The sequence below is a fragment of the Phragmites australis genome, chromosome 5, assembly GCF_958298935.1.
Source record: "Phragmites australis chromosome 5, lpPhrAust1.1, whole genome shotgun sequence".
Classification (NCBI taxonomy): Eukaryota; Viridiplantae; Streptophyta; class Magnoliopsida; order Poales; family Poaceae; genus Phragmites; species Phragmites australis.
The window spans coordinates 37,450,668-37,471,301 of record NC_084925.1 but is presented as its reverse complement, the minus strand read 5'-3'; the positions used below and the strand labels follow the sequence as shown (position 1 = coordinate 37,471,301).

Below are 20,634 nucleotides of genomic sequence, written 5' to 3'. Positions count from 1 at the left end.
CAATTGTGTCACTCGCATAACCGGACAAATCAAGACGTGCCTTCGTGTTTGAGCAAAGATTTGAAGCTGACGGACGACTATGGATCAGTCTTAGAAGCTGCTGGGCCAAAATGAGCCATGACTGAATGCTCTGTGACTAGGTGTGCATCGGATCGTCACTTCGGATGGCGGAACATTTGCGTGCAACCAAAATTACCCTATCCTCAAGTTACCATTGAAAGGCCGTTGTTGATGTCTCAAGCTTATAGTCTTTGACTTCTGATACTTTTATACTGGTTTAAATCGACAGATTTACTACTCATCATGCTTCCTCCAGCACTTGTCTCGTGATGTTAAGCTCTTAGAGTTAGGATTCGGAGTTCACCCATGTCCTCTGGCTCAGAAGTACGCGCCAGTGGTGCTCGTCAGTGGAGGCATAGTAGTACGCGCCAGTGGTGCTACCAGCAAAGGATGGCGGTGAGGGATATGATGCCAACTGGCTTGACGAAAGCAGGAGGTGGTGGCGAATCTGACAAGGGTAGTCTTGAAAAATGAAGAAAAACAACAACACAAACAACTCGAACTTGCCAGAAATGATGAAGCACAGTAATAACTACATCAGGGGCATGGAGGAGGAGCTCGTCACACCAAGGAGACAAGAGACGGTGGTATGGGAAGGGACTAGGTGACGAAGTTTGAGAGTAGGACTAGGGTTTGGGATGAGTATATAACTATGTGGTTTACAGTGTAACCGAGGACTTCAAGGTCTGTGACCTTCCTAAGAAAAGTTTTTGAATTTTGTGAATTTTCATGCAATTGATAGATATACCAATAAATTAATTGTACGTGCTAAAACATCATGTATTTTGAACAAATTTAAAGAGACTAAAACATCATGGTAGAATGATCTAGCTGTATTTAATTCAACACACAAATTACTAGAGCATTGATCATGAGCTCTTGATCAAATTCAGATTGTCTCGCAGTAAGAGCAACTTTAACATCACATCTATATTTCACCATCTATATTTCTATATGGATTGCTATCTATAAAGATTCTCTCTCCATATTACTCCACCACTCTAATAGCACATCCGTATTTCACCCTCCATATTCTCTCGTATTTTTAATTGTATTCTATAACAAATAACACATTCATTGGTCCACACGTTTCGGTGTTTGGTTGAAGCTATTTGCGTGAGAAAAAGTGTATAGCTCACAATAGTGCTTTCTAAGTCAAAAAAACATAAAAGCAGCAGAGTACATTTTCACTGGACCTTCTTCACAGCAACACACTCGATCCTCACTGGTAGCGAGGCTAGGAAGGAGTGACCCCAAAGACCATAAAAACAGAATGAGGGAAAGCTACTGAATCCACATGTGGTGCGATTTTTGCCAAATTTGTGTGGTGGAGTACAGACACAAGGGGCGAAGATGCTTCCGGATGGGCTTTCCATGGAAGACCAGTGACGGAGAAGAAGGCATGTGAAGCGGCGGATCTCTGGCGAGTATCTAAAATTGACTGAGGTGTATTGTTTTAGGAGGTGAGACTGAGCTCAGATGAAGAGGAATCGGAAAGAGGCTCGCCGTGGGCATCGAATTGAGCGGCGGAGGTCAACAGCATTGCCTTCAGTTGAGAGCAACTCGGGCAAAAAGGCACTGCCCTCCCCTTCCTCCTGCTGCTCTGCTGCTTCCTCAGCGCCCTCCACTGCCTCTCCCTCTCATCCTCGTCTGATGGCTCCTCCTCCCTCTTCGGGGCGGGCTGCTGCCGCGGACCACTTTGCCGTAGCCCAACGTGTCGTCGAGCCTCGAGAGGGAGAGGCACCTGGAGAGGGGACAACTGGAGGAGGAGGAGTAGCAGCAATGGTGGGGAGGACGGGTGTCTGGATGGTGGTTGGAGCGCACAGGCGAGCGACGATCAGAGATTTGGCGTGCGTGGAGAGGGACGCCACATTTGGCGTGCAGGAGGCCAGATATAGAGTGTGTCAAAATAGCGAGTGTGATGGTATCACTGCTAGAGACTGGATTTTGGGTATTTTAGCTATCTAATAGGATAGCGGGCGGAATGGAAGAGCTCTTGAAGATGCTAATGTCGTCGAAACTGTGGAGCACTAAAAACACTCAGGTTGGTTGCTCGCACGTGGCACGACGGCCTACTCACGTGTGGGGCACCACGGACCATCGTTCTCATGGCTGCGCGCCTGCCCCTCGGTTGACTGCTCTCACCGACTGGTTTTCGGCCCAAAACCCGCAACACACAAAATTCCGAAGGCCGAAGCATACATGGACGAATTCTGACACATTTCAGAACTGGCAACGCAGCGATGAAGCAATTTCCCTTCCTCTTCATCCTTCCTTCTCTCTAGCTGCAGGCATAAAAATATTGCGAAAAGAATCCCACTATCTCATGGCATATCAACGAGGAGAGAGAGGCAGCAGGGGGAACAATTCCACTAAGGCCATCCACAAGGCATTCGCTCTCCCCCTTCCGCTCGAGACATCCAGTAGCTCCTCCAGAGCTGTTGCCTCTCTCGCCCCCTTGTTCATAAGCACAACGCGTAAGAATTGTTGCTGAGGAGCGGTAATTGTGATCTTTGCATGCATGGATGCAGCGGCGCACTGGCACCAGGTAAGCTAATCTGCATAACCATCTCGATCGAATCAGCGCTAGCTACGACATGCATCGGGGGCTATGCATCCGAGATCTCTCACCCGCCGGGTTGGCTTCTGTCCTTGTGGATCTTGATGCCTTGTTCTTGGTCTTTCTTCTTTGGCCCGCCTTGGTCTCGGAGCTTGCTTTCTTAATCCTTATATGCGGATAGATATGATGATCTCGCCGGCTTTGTTGTTCTTGGATACCGCCATAGCCAACCTTTTATTCTTTGTGTAGATCTATGCATGTATCGTCATCTCTTCTCTGTGTGCGTGCCTTCTCTTCTCCATTGGCTTCGAGCCGAGGGCCTCGGGAGCCTTTAATTCTCCCTTGTCTCCCTTTTTAATCCTTGAAAGGAGCACAGGCACCGCATTTCTTTTCCTTTGTTTCTCCCTTTCTTTCTTTCTTATGCCCCTTTCCAACCTCTCATCCTTTTTATCTTTCCATCCCTCTTTTTCTCATATAGCTTTACCCTTCTCTCTCTCACACACCTTGCATCAAAAGAGCAGCCATGTCTTGGGTGATGGAGTAAGTAACAGTGCTACGCAACAAACACAAACCTAAGAGCACAAACAAAGTTGAGTTTTGTGTGGTGGTGTGTTTCTCTCTCATCTTTTCCTTCCTTTTTCACCTTTTGTTTGCCTTTCCCCTTCTCTTTAATCTCACTTTGTATCCATTTGCTTGGTTCTTTGTTGCACCATAAGGATCCTCACACCTCATTTCCCCTGCTACGGTGCTACCCATCTCTTCATGCTCACATACTACATGTTCTTGCATCTTAGTTCTTAGCTACCTTAACATTGTTCAAGCTTGTAGTACTGTAAAAGCTAATGATGTGCAAATGCAATATGTGTCAATCACCAGGGGCTAGGGCTAGTGAAGCCCATGGAGGAGATGCTGATGGCTGGAAACACAAATCCTAACCGGAATCCGAATCCACCACCTGCCGCGCCTTCTGCTCCTGGCGCCCAGAGGGCTGGCGCTCCGGCAGCAGCTGCGGCAGCGCCTGGCGCTGGCGCGACCGCAGGTGCTGGGGCGGGCACGGAGCGGCGGGCGCGGCCGCAGAAGGAGAAGGCGCTCAACTGCCCACGGTGCAACTCCACAAACACCAAGTTCTGCTACTACAACAACTACAGCCTGCAGCAGCCGCGCTACTTCTGCAAGACGTGCCGCCGCTACTGGACCGAGGGTGGCTCGCTCCGCAACGTCCCGGTGGGCGGCGGCTCGAGGAAGAACAAGCGCTCGTCCTCGTCCGCGGCCGCGGCCGCGGCTGCCGCTTCCACCTCCGCAGCGGTGTCCGGCACGGTTTCCGTAGGGCTCGCGGCCAAGAACCCGAAGCTGATGCACGAAGGCGCGCACGACCTCAACCTGGCGTTCCCGCAACACCACGGCCGCGGCCTGCAGCAGCCAGATTTCCCGGCGTTCCCGAGCCTGGAGAGCAGCAGCGTGTGCAACCCCGGAGCGACCATGGCGGGCAACGGCGCCGGTGGCAGGGGCATGGGAGCGTTCTCGGCGATGGAGCTGCTGAGGAGCACCGGCTGCTACGTTCCACTGCAGCATGTGCAACTAGGGATGCCCGCAGAGTACGCTGCCGCGGGATTCGCGCTGGGTGAGTTCCGCATTCCCCCGCCGCCGCAGTCTCAGAGCTTGCTCGGGTTCTCACTGGACACGCACGGCACGGGGGGAGTTGGCGGCGCCGGGGGTTACAGCGCCGGTTTTCAAGGGGTGCAGGAGAGCGCAGCTGGCAGGCTGCTCTTCCCCTTTGAGGACTTGAAGCCGGCGGTGAGCGCGGCTGGAGGCGGAAACACCGGAGCTGATCAGTATGAGCACAGCAAGGATCAAGGAGGCAACGGCGGCGGGGCCAGCGGCGTCACCGGTGGCCATGAAACTCCGGGGTTCTGGAGCAATAGCATGATCGGGAATGGCAGCAGCAATGGCGGCGGCGGTCCTTGGTAACGCCGCGCGCGCCATGCATGGCTCATGCACGCGCCGTTGTCAGCATGCGATAGGGATAGAGACAATGAGTTAATAAGAGGTGGAGGTGATTAGTGTTTACATATGGCCTTTGATCTCTCTCTGGTTTTTTTCCCGGTTTCTTGGTGTTGTTCATGTGTGTGGCGATCAACTTGGGGGCTAACACAGCAGGATATACAGATTATTAAGGGTGGTAAACTGCCAATTTACAGCTTTGGTCTCTTCGCCAATCGATCTCTCATTTCTGATCGTGTAATCCAAGGAGCTAGCTGTTAATCATGTCAATGTTGTTCATGTAGAGTATGCACTTAAACTTCGTTCCTTTTTTATTGCAGTGTTCATGTCAAAGCACACCGTACGCATGCACCTAGGGTGATGTGCGTTCTACTGTGCTGTTAACAACACGCATGTTGGTTAGCTATATGAATGCATGATCCATTATATATATGGGCCAAACTCTTCTTCCTGGCTTTTGGTTTTGTCTGCTGTAAGCATGCATCGTTCATGCATGCATGGGTGACTTGTTGCAAGCTAGCTCTAGTGGAAGATTAGGGGGCAGAAGCTACTTGTGTGTCATCAGACATGATCACTGTATTGTTACTACAGTTGGTAGTAGACCCTGCGAAGGAGCATACGATGCTGTGCTGATCTAGCTAGAGTGTACAGTACCCTGTAACAGTCATATTTTATGACTGGCTTATTAATATCGTGTTCAGCTCAGGGCTTTGAGAACAGCTTGTAATGTTTATTTTATTGTTGGCTCCTTATTGTTGTTACATTGATTTATAAATATATATACATGCATATATTTGGCTCTTCATTCATGGTCTTCTACTTTGCTTGTTATCCTCTGTCATCTCTCTAGATCTCTCTCCATTTCCTTCGACCTGTGCTCTTTTCTCGCCATCATTACGATACCAAGAAGAATCTTCCAGCCATGAAAAGCATGCACTAGCCGGAGGAGGAGAGAAGGGGGCCGGCACGGAGAAAGGGAGAAGTAAGAATATGTATGTATGGCAAACATCACACCTTTCCACCCTCTGTCCACATGGTACTATTACATATGGTAGGCCATCTGTATGTGCTTGACTGCTTGTGCACTGTGCAGGCCATTTGTACAACCCATAATAATAATTTTCTAATCCAAGAGGTGCCCGCTCTTCATCACCATCATACCCCTTGCCTCCTGATCTCAAGTGTACAGGAAATGAACTCTTGTTCTCTTTTATTTGTAGCTAGTTGGGCATTCAGTTGCAAGTTCAACTGCCCACCAGAAAGTTGCCATCAAATTATTCTTTCACCCACTTCACCATTTCCATGTATATGTCCTGGTGTGGCCTGTATGTCTTCTTCAGTGGATGGCCAGGGCATATAGCAACACTTCACCATATAGAAGCACCCCTTCTTAATCTGGAGGACCCACAAAAACATTCTCCTTAGGATGAGGTTCTGCCGAGTTCTACTACATCACCTTGTTGGCATTAGGCAACCCTACAATAAATAAACTACCCAATGCAATATGAATGTGCTGCTAGAGAACTGCTGGTCATAAGGAAGATAAGATAGGCTACATTTGGATGTGTGTGCAAGTGTGACCATGCCCTACAGTCCTAGTATATGCCATATTGACCCATCCGGCTGTTTCAATATATCTTATGCAGCATTGTTGCTTGAGTTAAATTACATTTGATATTTCATAATTAGTTAATTTGTTCTACGCTAAAAAAATGTAAATGTATGCTACACAAAGTTTATTTTGTGGTATTTTTTTTAAGAATATGAGATGTATTTGACAAGGCATAAGAATTAGAAAGGTAATGAAATTAAATAATATATAGGAAAATGACCGTGGTATCATTGTTGGTCTATTTGAATGTTAACGTGAATGTTTACTCATAAATATTGAAGTGAGGAAAAGAAATTAGGATAAAATAAAAAAATCATTAATATCCGATGCAAGTTATTTTTTAAAGTAAATTACAAGACTATATATACCTATATATTCCGGAATTTCATGGAGTATACAATTATGAATGGGTATATCCCTCTGGTAATCGCTTGTGTGTGCATTCCTCAAAACACTATGCTAAGCGGCATGGAAAAATACTCCCTCCATTCTAAAATGTTTGATATTTTAGCTCACTGCACATGAATTAAGAAACGGTATAAAGTGACGTATGTACCCTTATTTAACTTTGCTCTTTTTGTACTTGCTTTATTGCGTTTGGTTCATTAACTATCACTGCACTTCTCAATTGAGCTTTAGTGCTCCACGGCTCAACTAACCAAAGGTAAAAGATGACCTGGTAATTTGATACAGAGTTAATAATGGAAGTAATGTGTTCTAATCAACGAGGTGCACGTTAAACCAGCAAGCGTAGTTTGGAAAGAAATATATATGTAAATATTACTTCCTCCAATCATAAATAAGTGTCGTTTTAGACAACGATACGGTCCCCAAAATACATATTTGACTACTACTTTTTGGTACAATATGTTTATAAAATATAACAAAGTTATACTATTATAAAACTATTTTTCAAGATAAATCTACCCGTATCATTTTCAAATATCCAAACTCAATCTATAAAGAGTAATTTCTAACTAAAGGTTGAAAATATTAACTGCTCGCAATCCAAAATACACTTATTTGTGACTAAAGGGAGTACCTAGCAGCCCTATAACAATAAACAAAAAAGAACACTTTTCAGTAGCTAAAATATCAAACAAAAAGGAACTGATGGAGTAACAAATATTTATTTAAATATGAAAAATTTCAAGTAAAATCCTGAGGTATTTCAAGACGGAAAATATTTTGATTTTGATTTTTGATTTTTGATTGTTTTCCATGACGTTTTGTTTTGGATTTGCTTTGGAGTTTTTTTCTATTCTCTGTGCATAGATCAAATTTAGTATCAATATTGAGATATTCTCTATAATTTTAACTATTTATATCGTACTTCATGGAGAAAATACATAGCAGCACCTAAAATACGGGATGCACCGTCCGGATACCCCTCAACTGAAAATTGCACTTCAGCTTACACTTAGTAATTTTATCCATTTGCATGAAATGCATGACCTCTGATCATGCAGTCCTGCTGTCCCCTCCGTTCAAGAACGTAAGACACGTATTTTGTTTTAAAAAATGTTATCAAAAGTAAATTTTGACCGTTAATTTCTCTTATAATATGCTGTCAATTGCTGTAAAATTAAGATTATATTAAAATACTAAAATACAAATATATTGAAATAAAGTTTGTATATTAAAAATGCATATAATTTAACTAATTGTTGATTAAAACTTATGAAGTTTGACATTTTTGAAGTAAAATATACCTTATATTTTTTAATAGTGGGAGTGCAAGTTTCACCGGCTAAAGTTCAATCCAAGGCGATGCGGTCACTATAGGAAGGTAATGGGAATAAAGGAACAATGGTTCCTTACTCTAGACATGTATCGATCAGAATATATCCACACAAGGTATGGAAACTATAACGACTTGGACCTAAATCCTCCTCTCCAAATAAGAGTTTTTTTATGGTACCCACAATTAAATATGGACCATTCATTTTGTTTGATCTAATTGTTAAGATAGAGATAGAACTAGTTTGATGTATATTAGAGATATCACGGCAACAGGACTTGTTGTGAGTAGTTACTTGCCTTGCAAGATACAATGTACATTCAAACTTGTAAACTCTATCTATATTGATGTATAAATATATGTCGTGGTCTCCATCAGAGGAACCGCATCTTGATCCCATCTTATATGGTAATCAGGTTTCATTTTTTATTAGAGTTTTCTTTTTATTAATTGTCTGTCAATCAATATTCTAATGGCAATGGAACTTCATAATAATGAAAGAAAAAGGTAATAATTCGGAATGCAAATAGCATTTTAATGTGTATCACAATCCGAATTTTTTCGAAAAAGGGTCCTTTCTTTTTATTTATTTTGTATCGGGTTACTAAGTACTAAACAAATTTAAGACCACGCATCCTCCACAAAAACACATCTAGTTCATGGCGTCGTCGTCAAGTTCGGCCCTAGGCTCGTCCTCCCTTGGACACCTGATGTTGGAGAAACTCACTAGGGAAAATTACCTGATTTTGAGAGCACAAGTCCTACCGACGGTGCGAGGAGCACACCTGACTGGCTTCCTAGATGGATCTATGAAGCCTTCACCTGAGAAGGACATCATTACCAAGGCAGATAAGACCATGAAAGAAGCTAAAAATCCTGCGTTTGTGCAATGGATTGTGCAAGATCAGCAGGTTCTCGGGTATCACCTATCGTCTCTGTCGAAGGAGGTGCTTGTACAGGTGCGCACTTGGAGAATGTTGTAGATGTTTGGAAGGTGATTGACGAGATGTTTGCCTCGTGGTCCAAGTCACGGATTGTGCAAATCTGGACCCAACTATCCCGAGCATAAGGGCGACCTCGCCACAGCTATCTACTTCAATCCTCAGTGGATGTGGCCTCACATGGTGGATGTGGCTGTGGTCGAGGAGATAGAAAAGGCTGCAATGGGCATGGACGTGGACGTTGCCGTGGCGATGGGTTGCGACCTATATGCCAACTCTGCTCCAAGGAAGGGCACATGATTCATAGTTGTTGGAATAGATTCAACCGCAACTTCTCTGATGAAGATAGCGCCTTTCAGAAGTCTGCAGCTACTACGGTGATATCGTATGGAGTCAACACCAACTGGTACATGGACACTAGGACTACAGACTATCCTGAGAGTAGAAGGGCGACCTCTCCACAGCTATCTACTTCAATCCTCAATGAATGTGGCCTCACGCGATGGATGTGGTTGTGGTCAAGGAGATGGAAAAGGCCGCAATGGGCATGGACATGGACGTTGCCGTGGCGATGGGTTGTGACCTATATGCCAACTCTACTCCAAGGAAGGGCACACGATTCATAGTTGCTGGAAGAGATTCAAATGCAACTTCTCCAGTGAAGATAGCACCTTCCAGAAGTCTGCAACTGCTACGGTGATATCGTATGGAGTCAACACCAACTGGTACATGGACACTGGGGTTACAGACCGCATCACCAGTGAGTTGGAGAAGCTCACAACACGTGAGAAATACATTAGGCAAGATCAAGTTCACACTGCAAATAGGATAAGTATGAGCATTAGTCATGTTGGTCAATCTATTTTTCATACCCCTACCAAAAATCTTTACCTGAACGATGTTTTATATGTTCCTAAGGCAAAGAAAAATCTGGTCTCTGTTCATTGCTTTACTTCTAATAACAATGATTTTCTTGAATTTCATCCTAATTTTTTTGTGTCAAGGATCATGCAACAAAGAAAACTCTTCTTCACAGTAGATGTGAAGGAGGTATTTACCCTATTCCATTGAAAAAGTTTGCGTCACAAGCTCTCAGTGCAAGCAAGCCCTCGTTATCTCAATGGTATAGTCCTTTGGGTCATCCTTCATCTATCATTGTTAACAAAGTTCTTAGAGATCACAATATTCCTTTTGTTAGTGAGCTAAATAAAGAGTTTGTGATGCTTGTCAAAAAGTTAAAGGTCATCAGTTGCCTTATTCTAAGTCTATCAGTGAGTCACTGCTCCTTTGAAACTTGTATTTTCTGATGTTTAGGTTCATGCACCAAAATTAGTAGGGAGATATCAGTATTATGTAAGTTTCATTGATGATTTTAGCAAATTTATTTGGGTCTATCTGTCAAAAAATAGATCTAAAGTGTTTCAAGTATTCCTTAATTTTTAGCATCTTGTTGAATGACTCTTTAACATGAAGATTCTCATCATGCAAACTGCTTGGGGTGGTGAGGATAAAAAATTAAATTCCTTTTTTCAGAAAATTGGAATTGCTCATCAAGTTTCTTGCCCTCATACTCATCAACAGAATGGTTCTGCTGAACGCAAACTTAGACACGTTGTTGAGGTTGGACTTGCCCTCCTTGTCCATACTTCCATGCCACTAACATTTTGGGACAAAGATTTTCTCACAACTGCGTATCTTATTAATCGTGCACCTAGTCGTGTCATCAATTTTTCAACTCCTTTGGAAAAATTGTTTCATCAAAAATTGAATTATGAGTCCCTTCGTGTTTTTGGGTGTGCATGTTGGCCTAATCTTTGTCCCTACAACACCCATAAACTCCTATTTTGATCCAAGCAATGTACTTTTTTTGGGTATAGTAACCAGCATAAAGGATATAAGTGTCTAGATATCTTTACTAGGCGCGTTTATATCTCTTGTGATGTCATCTTTGATGAACCATTTTTCCCTTTGCTCATCTTCATCCAAATGTAGGTGCTCAGCTACAACCAAAAATCCTTCTTCTTCTACCCTCCTTGTTGAATCCAATGTCCAGGGGTGTGCAAAACGTTGATCATATATTGGCTAACACTCCTACTAATGTTCTATTCGATGTGCATGGTGTGCAGGGACAAGAACAGGAAGTGAACGAAAATTCGGAGGCAAACCCTCGGTTTATGTCCTAGGAATATCATATACCGATTTTGGCGCCAAACATTGTCCCAGGCGCAGACTCTAGTGCTAATTCGTCTGCTACCCTGAACGCCTGATTGGAGGACGCTTCGTCTGCCATGGTGCTCCCACACACATTTCTCCGAGGTGCGGAGACCCAGGCTGATGTGGATGGTGCAGGCACATATGTGCATTCGCCCCAAATAGGTGCGAGTGTGTGCACGATGGTAACGACATCTGGATCTTCTCATGTGGCTTTGGTGACACATGTGACACCACAGGTGCATCCAGGATCTCCTACATCGACAACAGAAGGATCCTCTATGGATGTTGCACATGTACTCCATGTTGCTCAACCAGTGGCCTCACGTCTAAGAACAAGGCTCCAAGATAATATATGTCAACCTAGGATTTTTACTGATGACGCAATAAGATATGGTTTTTTGACATCCACAAGAGAACCTGAGAGATTAATTGAAGCACTTGATGATGAAAAATGAAGATCAACAATGGAAGAAGAGTATAATACGTTGATGAAGAACAAGATATGGCATCTAATTCCTCATACTCAAGGGAAGAATGTGATTGAGTGCAAACGGGTGTACAAGGTCCAGAATAAGCCTGATGGGACCATTGACTGATACAAAGCATGACTGGTGGTAAAGGGATTAAAAAAAAAGGTATCGCATTGATTATGAGAATACTTCTAGTCCAGCCGTCAAGGCGGCTACTATTTGTTTTGTGTTGTCTCTTGTTGTGTCCAACAAGTGGAGCATATGCCAACTAAACGTGCAGAACGTGTTTCTTCATGGTGTTCTAGAGGAAGATGTCTATATAAAGCAGTTGCCAAGATATGAGAATGAACATTTTCACATCATATGTGTAAGCTTGATAAAGCTCTTTATGTTCTGAAATAGGCTCCATGGGCATGGTATTCTCGTCTTAGCACCAAGTTGAAATAGATTGGGTTCACATCATCTACGGCTAACACTTCTCTCTTTTTCTTCAAAAAGGGAAGTGTCACTTTTTTTTGTGTGTATGTCGGTGGTATTATTCTGGTGCGCTCATGTGAACAAGCCATCTCAATATTGCAAACCTCCTACTATGCTTCTATAACGAGTAGCCTCCTCATTGCTCAAAAGATCTGCGTGGTGAATTTGCCCTCAAGGATTTGGATGAGTTACATTATTTCCTAGGGATTGAAGTGACAAGGTGGCAAGGCGATCTGGTACCATCACAAAGCAAGTATGCTTCAGATTTGATACGTCGAGTAGGTCTTTTGAAGTGCAAGCTCATGAATATGCTGTTGTCTGTATCTGAGAAGCTCTCAATAACTGTAGTAGATCCTTTTGAGCAGTGAGGAGGCTACTCGTTATAGAAGCATAGTAGGAGGTTTGTAATATTTAACTTTGACACGTCCTGATATTGCTTTTGTTATTAATAAGGTGTGTCAGTATCTATATGCGCCCACTACCTATCATTGATCAGTAGTAAAAAAAACTTGAGATACATCAATGGTACTCTGGAATATAGACTGAAGATTACAAAGTCATCTGCTATGATTAGTGATTTTTTAGATGCTGATTGGGCATGATGTTCATAGGACATAAGGTCAACATGCGGTTTTGCTATGTTTTTGAGATCTAATCTTGTCTCATGGAGTGTCTGGAAGCAAGCAATAGTTTCTAGATCAAGTATAGAAGCATAGTATAAAGCATTGGCGAATACGACAACTGAAGTAATTTGGACACAGATTTTGTTGAGAGAGTTGGGTGTTTATCAACCCAAGGTTGCAATTCTTTGGTGTGATAACATTGGTGCTACATATCTTTCTGCTAATCCTGTATTTCATGCAATGACAAAACACATTGAGGTAGATTATCACTTTGTCAGGGAAAGAATAGCACAAAAACTTCTGGATATTCGGTTCATATCATCAGGAGATCAGATTGCTGACGGGTTTACAAAACCACTAACGGTGCACAAACTGGAAACTTCAGGAACAATCTCAACTTGCATAATAAGTTGTGATCGAAGGGGATCTTAAGATAGAGATAGAACTAGTTTGTTATATCTTAGAGATAACACGGCAACATAACTTGCCGTGAGTAGTTACTTGCCTTGCAAGATATGATGTGCATTCAAACTTGTGAACTCTATCTGTATTGATGTAAAAATATATGCCGTGTTCTCCATGAGAGGAACCACGCCTTGATCCCATCTTATACTAATGACCTAGATTAGTTATGATTTATATATATCCCATGTTTTTAGGAAATCATCATGGGATTTCAGACATCCATATCGTTGTAGCTATTATGAAATAATCAATCAGTGGAGCAGAGATCAATTTACACTTTCAGATTGGTAGTGTACTAGTACCCTCCCCCCCCCCCACCCAACAAAAAAATGTTTTGATCATTGAAAACTATATACACTTGAATATTCGTTTTAAAAAGTACATTTGAACAAGAATGCGTATAAGCTTCTCTTCATCAGTTGGAAATCCGTGGTGAGGTAATATCGGTGATCAAAAAGCTGATGAACGAAGTTCCATTCAGTCATTCTGATAGCTTCGGTTGACTTATAGGTCAGCATGGCAATACGGCTCGTGGCATCTTGAGAGGTACCACTATCACATAACAGATTATTAGTATCCTTTCAAAATCATCATCAGTGATGGTTCTTAAATCGACACTGATTACTCGGTCGATATCGACTATCAGTACCGATTTTGGAGATGACATTGAAAGTGCTATCAGTACCGGTTCTTAACTAGAACTGGCACTGATAGTCGATTCCAAAAATCGACGTTCCAAAGCTAAAAAAATAGTTTTTTTTAACCAACCAGTGACCGAGGCCCGAGCTACCCCACACGCACACATTGTCGTCACATTTTTTCGTGCATGTGCGATCCATTGGATTCGAAACCGCGACTTCCTTCCTTGTTTGTACATTTCTTACTATCTCACCTATCTCTCATTGCTGATAGCACTACGAGATATTTTCATTTTGACCCCTCCTACCGAAAGTTTATCATGATTATTTTGGTATCTAAATTAATTAAAATAAAAATTTTGTCAACTACAAAGTTATAGATCTCATCGAAAACTATAATTTTCATATAAATTTTATCTTCATCTGACACCGTATGAAAAAGTTATGAATTTTGAAAAATCGGTTGTCATCAACTATCAGTGCCGGTTGTGGCGTGAACCGGCACTGATAGTAACTTTTTAGTGTCAGTTCTTAGCGTCTCAACCATTGTTCATGCACGAGAGTTTAACAACCGTCACTGATACGTCTTCAGTAATGATATTTATACAATCGACATTGATATGATGCTATTTATAACATATTCTGTAGTAGTGTACCTGTATTGCAACAATGGCTGCAGGTCATGGAGAGATTAGGGTAGGTGCGATCAGATCTTAGAGAGAAATAATATTAGGGTACGGTTATTTAGTTAACTAATCTTGGAGAATCTATAATTAATAAATATTTTAAAAAATAGTTAAGAAAAAAAGTCTATACCGTCCCTCAAAATTAATGGTCAGATTTAATCTATACTCCCACCTATTTATGGGAGTAGAGACAGTGTAAAAACCCTCCCAAAATGAGGTATGAATAGCAACTGCGGCAGGATCTTATTACTGGAGACGTGCAGGACGCTTCCCTTGCAAGCGCAAAAAGGGCAGTGACAGACACAGGAAGAAGCTCTGGTTACCGGCTAGCAAGTGATGCAGCGCCGGTTAAGTTGTTCCTCCCAGGCAGAGGCCGGCGTGCGTGCATGTGCCGGTACATGTCACTGCTATCCATGTAAACATGTTCGCATACGTGATTCCCTGCAGGCCTGCAACAACAGGATCATGGAACCTCAGGAGTCAGTACTCAGTAGTGCGCAGGTGAAAGGCAATGCCCACTGTGCGGTTGTGCAGTGAGATCCACCAACTGATTAAAATGTTGTTACTGAAACGCCAACGTGAAGTGCACGCACACAACGGAGGAAAAATAAACCAGCAAAGGCTAAGTCTTGATTTGTATGTGACGAGTGATTGATAAAATTATCGATTTAATTTGTTGAGTTTTGGATTGTTTAAGTTTGATTTGAGTATTTTGATTATGAACTAATTAGAATTGAAGTTGGAGAAATATATTTGCTTGTCTCATGGTGTGGATGTGATGGATGCAACTTAGCGATCGACAACAGATAATCGAGGTTAAGCGAATATTTAGTGCCGGACGATCAATGAGATCGAGCGGGATCAAGGGTGATCCTAACTGTACACATAGACGTCAAAAAAAACATGAAACGGAGGATGAAGACGGCGTATTGACAAAGTCAAGCGAACTGGATATCGGTGCAAGTGCAAGGTGGTCCGAGAAATCGGGAGTGAGATAGATTTGCCGGTGGTCAGGATCGCCCGAGAAATCATAGTGCTTGCTTAAGGTGTAAACAAGTGGCGAGTCACGCTTTGACAAGCGTGCAGAGGGTTTCACGGTTTGACCTCAAAACCATGGGAGGACTGAAAGAGTATGTGGCACCATCGCGAAGCTTGCGTCGAGGCAAAGCTAAATCGTGAAGACGTCGTGGCCGTTCGATGAATGGAAAAGAAAATAAATCAAAATACCCTTAGTGATAGATAAGAGTATATTATAAGATATGGGTATTTTAGAAAAAAGCTATCAAGTTTTCTAGACCTATCAATAAAGGGGTAGAGCTATGAAAGAGTATGAACCAGCCACTTGAGCCTATTATGCCATTCATTTGAGAGCCTAGTGTTAGGGTTTTAGAGGAGATAAAGGATGAGTGTTTAGCCTATGTATTAGGTGAGAGTTTTGAGTGAAAAATCTTTGTAATTGGTCTAAAATAGGGCTAACCTCTTTGAGTAATAAAGTTTAAGTTTTCGCATATGCTTGAATTTCGCTCCTTCCAGTTTCCCTTTATTAGTTCCCTTGTAAGTCTACAAGTTTTCGATATTTGTTGTGATTTTCGTTTTGGTTTTTAGGCTAAATTTTCAACACCTTGTGAAGTCATTCTTGTTGTTGCTAGAGTCATAAAAATTCCATACGAGTGTATACTCACGAGTCTTGAGCTCCCTTGCCTCTAAATCATCAACTTGGAAATTTTCTTCAACCAGTGACCTTATCTTTTATTTTTGAACCTTTTTTCTCAAGTTCCAAACTTTGTGTGGGGATGAGTTATTGATTAGTTTGCTATGGAACCTAGTGTTTGATTCCAACCATGAGACTCACCTTTCATTAGATCTTCAAGTTTGGTTTTTGAATTCTTTGAGGTTCTTTTCTGTTCTAGCCAGATCTTCTGAGTTGAGATTTGTATTTTTGCTGTGTTTCTGTGTTTTGTGTTGCGGTATATTCTTGAGATGTGTTGGGTGAAAAAAATAGGAGAATGTGATCTATTTTGAATTTTTTTTGTTGAAACATCTATTCACCCCCTCTAGTCATCATTCTCGGTCCTACAATTGGTGTTAGTGCCGAATTGATCATTTGTTGATCTTAACCGGCTTTGTGATATGTATGCGACATAGAGAGATGTGGGAAGATTCCGCTGTTTGATGGCTGTGATTATTTTTTACTGGAAGGTATGTACGAAGGCTTATCTTCTAAGCCAAGAAAGTGCAATATGTGAAGTAGTTGATTCCATCTACAAGATCCTTACTGCTCGCACGACTCAGGTTCAAATCGAACAGTATGAGACCAACAACAAGGGTAGAAATATTGTGTTCACTAGCTTGAGTCAGAATGAGTTTGACAAGGTCCAGCACCTCCATACTGCCCGGGAGATCTAGAATACTTGAGTGTCTTCCATAAAAGCACTAATCATATTAAGGCTAAACGCCAAAGCACATACAACCAAGAATACTAAATATTTATGCAGGGCTCCACATAGTCTTTGGATGCGATGTTTACTCGCTTTGATAGGATTGTTAGCAATCTTCGATCAACTGGTGTTTTGCCCTATTCTGATCATGAGAGAGCGATCAAGCTTTTTTATGCTATTGATTGTAGCATATGGGAAGTGAAGATCTCGAGCATTGAAGAGTCTACAAATTACAACACATTGACTTGTGATGAGCTCTTCAGCATGCTTAAGTCCACCGAGATAGCCAAGGCGGTTCAGATCGGTCTCGAAAATCCCCTGTCTCAGAACATGGCGTTGGTTTCCGGATCTGATGGTGGCAATCAGTACGCGGCTGTCTTTTCTTGTGCTAACACTTCATCGAGTGGATTTGCTTTGTCTTCCTTGGTTTCTATCACAGAGGAGCAGATGATAAGGACCTTACACTGATTGTGAAGAAGTTCAACTGCTTCTACAACAATCGCCGAGTTCGGAGGAGGCGTGGTTCTCGTACCTCTTTGAGTGTGGTGATACTACCCACTTCAAGACGGGCTGCTCCAAGCTCAAGAAGAGTGAGGACGGCGACCACGACTATAACAAGTACAAGAAGAAGAATAAGAAACCCTTCTTCAAGAAGAACCATGATAAGATACCCAAGAAAGCGGCCAAGACGGCTTCTAGGACGTTTGTGGCAGCTCTTAGCGACATCGATACCTTTTTCAGCGAGGAGAAGAGCTCGAAGGAGGATGAACCACAAGCAAAGAATAAGAAGAAGGCTAAGAACTTCACCGGCTTCTGCTTCATGGCAGACAACAACAACAACGACAGTGACCCCAAGCTAGACCCTTCCAAGATATTGCCTTCCTACGACCAGCTTTCCATCCAAGTCGATATATTGAATGATGCTCTTATTAGCCAAGATAGGTTACTTAAGAAAGTTGTGTCTGAGTTGAAGGATCTTAGGCCTAAGTATGAGTCTATCTCTACTAAACTTGCATTGCTTAGGTCTAGACCCGATGCTGAGGAGTGTGAGAGTTGCCTGATTACCATGACTGAACTTGCCGAGCTTTGTAATGTGCATGCTCAAATCGTCAGTCGGCTTGAGAGTGCTGAGAAGAAGCTCGTTGAATAGGAGTCTAAGTCTACTCTCTTAGGTGCTTATAAGAATTACACTTTGCTTGCAAAGGATGTTGAACTGAAAGACAAGTGTCTGAAGGAGCTAGAGTATAGATTAAAAAGTGCTGAGAGTTCTAAGGATGTGCAACCGAATTGTTCCACCTACACCATCTTTTAAGACAAACTCAACTAGGTTAGAGGGCAAGTCAAAAGCCTTTGACTGAGAATGAGTACCTCTTTTCTCTAGTGGAGAGTGCTCAGAGGGCAAAGGGAAACTGAATTTAATCTTGGCTAAGACCAAGATGTGTGCTGACAAGGCGGGTTTGGCTCTTAGGTTGGGTTTTGAGAGGGTGGCTTACAGTGGGGAGAGTAAGACTATGTTTACTACATCTATTATCCTAGAAGCTGAGAAGTCCAAAATCAATGCCACACCAACCCATCAAGAAACACATTCCTCAACCCACAAAGAAGAAATACACACCACAACCCAAGACATCTCCACAACTTAAGATGAGAGAGCCTGTGAGAGAGCCCCGAGTGACTGGCAGACGAGTTCCCGAGAGACGCTACCACTGCACCTATGTAACACCCTAGTTTTCAGAATTTGCAACTTTTTTTAAAAAAAATCCAATATTAGTAAGTAGTTTCACCAATAGAATAGGTTTAAAACCTATTTTTATAAACAATCAATTAATATAGGTTATTATTATGTGTGTATTGCATGATAAGTTTTGCTAGGAGTTAGTTGAATGTATTATAGTTCTTTTTCTTTTTCTTTTTCTTTAGTATTTTGAGTGAAAAAGATTTTAAAAATATTTTAACAAATTCAGTAGTAAATTAGTTAAGGATCTTAATGGTTAGAATTCAAACTCTTTGAATTGATCATCTATTCAATCTTTGATCATACCTGATCATTTTCTAGTTCAATTCAAATCTTATCTAAATTCTTCTTTAAAGCCAATCTCTCTTTTTTCTCAAATTTTACCCAAATCCATATTCAATTTCCTTATCTATTCTCATTCTTGTTCAACCTCATTTTTCGTTTCTCTTAAATTCACACTAAGGTCAATTCAAATTCAGATCATATTCAAATTTCTCTGCAATTTTTTTTTTCTAAAACCCTAGATATATCTAAGGTGTTAGACCCAATCCTGCTCAAGCACAAGCTCTTAGCTCACACACAAATCATCTAGAAGGCCCAACACAAAGGATCTATAAAATCTATGGATATTCATAGAGTCCCAGGTAGTCTCATTTTCCCATGTAGTTTCGGAGTTTAAGATGGCCTCAAATGCAAATATTGACAATATTAAAATTGTAGGTCTTCGATTTGAACCTATAGATGACCCTTTTCGGATAATGGATCTAGGAATTATGGTCCCCGAAATTAGTACTGCGCAAATAAGTCTAAGTTCAAATAGTTTATCTTATGATGTATTTTTGGAAATAAAAATGTCGTTTTCAGAAGTTCCAATGAATATCAAATATTTTCGAGTGCTACAATTTAGAGTCCAGAAAAGTTTAATTTGGAGTCTGGACGGTAGAGATATCATCCACGGAATAGAGAGCTACGAAAAACAAAATCCTAACCGACTCGAACTCGAACTCGAATCGTGTCCGCCTTGGACTCCACCTCAACCAGCCACCCCTAGCCCTATAAATAGGTGCTGAACGTCCTCCCTAACCCCCTTTACATGCCTCTATGCCTAGCCACCGCAGCTGCCCTATCCTTATGCCGTCGTTCGTCGGTGCCGCTGCCATCGCTAATGCCGTCGTCGTATCCGCGAATCCACATTCCCTGATCATCAAAGCAAGGTGAGGACCCCTCTTTCTCCTTCCTTACACCTGTTTTACCATCATACTAAGTCCCTACCCAAAATCCTAACCCCGGTCAAAACCCGATCCACGCCACCACGATCATCACCGTCGGGAACAACCATGCCGTCGCACATTGGCATCGATGTTCCCAGCTGACCAGAGGTCAAATCGCCATTCCCTTTCACCAGAGCATGACCCATGATGTTTCCCACACCCTCACTAATTGGTTCATCCAGTAGAGCAGCCAAACCGCCGAGATCAAGGTCGACATGCCCGCTGTCCGGTTTCTGGATGCGTTCTACGCATGCACCGAGTTTGCTATCGCGTTCCTGGTGAATCCAGAAGCCGTATGGATCTGCCATCTGCGTCATGACATGTCCCATAAAGACTTCTATGTAACCCTAGTAGCCTTTGACCGGTTGTATAGCGACTAGACTGGAACGTGATTGCCAACTGTAGCATATCGCAACCGCCACCCATCTCATATCCGCTAATTGTTCTTCCTATCAGGGGATTATCTACCCAAACCCATGTTATACCATTGTGTTCCCGTGATATATGAATGTCTCTGTTCAAATGGTTTCTCAAATTTCATAGCCAATATCTAGGAACACATGCATCTTCATTGCTGCATCTAGACGCGGCTACAATCAAAGCTGTGAGCGTTTATCGTTGTTTTGCCACTACCTCAAATGACCCCTTCCAAAACCGACCATACATTTGAGTTAGTCTTTCCGTGTTCAACGTTGTGCTTCC

The 20,634-nt window shown here is 42.4% G+C and overlaps 1 protein-coding gene across 1 annotated transcript; it reads left to right on the top strand.

Moving 5' to 3' along the window:
* The first annotated feature begins 2,231 nt into the window (after positions 1 to 2,231).
* LOC133919497 (dof zinc finger protein 2-like) lies at positions 2,232 to 4,940 on the top strand. Its single transcript, XM_062363906.1, has 2 exons — positions 2,232 to 2,608; positions 3,497 to 4,940. Exons 1-2 carry the CDS (start codon positions 2,582 to 2,584, stop codon positions 4,586 to 4,588), a joined length of 1,119 nt encoding a protein of 372 aa, XP_062219890.1. The 5' UTR covers positions 2,232 to 2,581; the 3' UTR covers positions 4,589 to 4,940.
* The last annotated feature ends 15,694 nt before the right edge of the window (positions 4,941 to 20,634 follow it).

Excerpts from the sequence above, each read along its gene's own strand:
- LOC133919497 (XM_062363906.1), top strand. The coding sequence starts at position 2,582 with ATGGATGCAGCGGCGCACTGGCACCAG. Across the intron at positions 2,609-3,496 it reads CAGCGGCGCACTGGCACCAG|GGGCTAGGGCTAGTGAAGCC; the intron begins GTAAGCTAATCT and ends GTCAATCACCAG.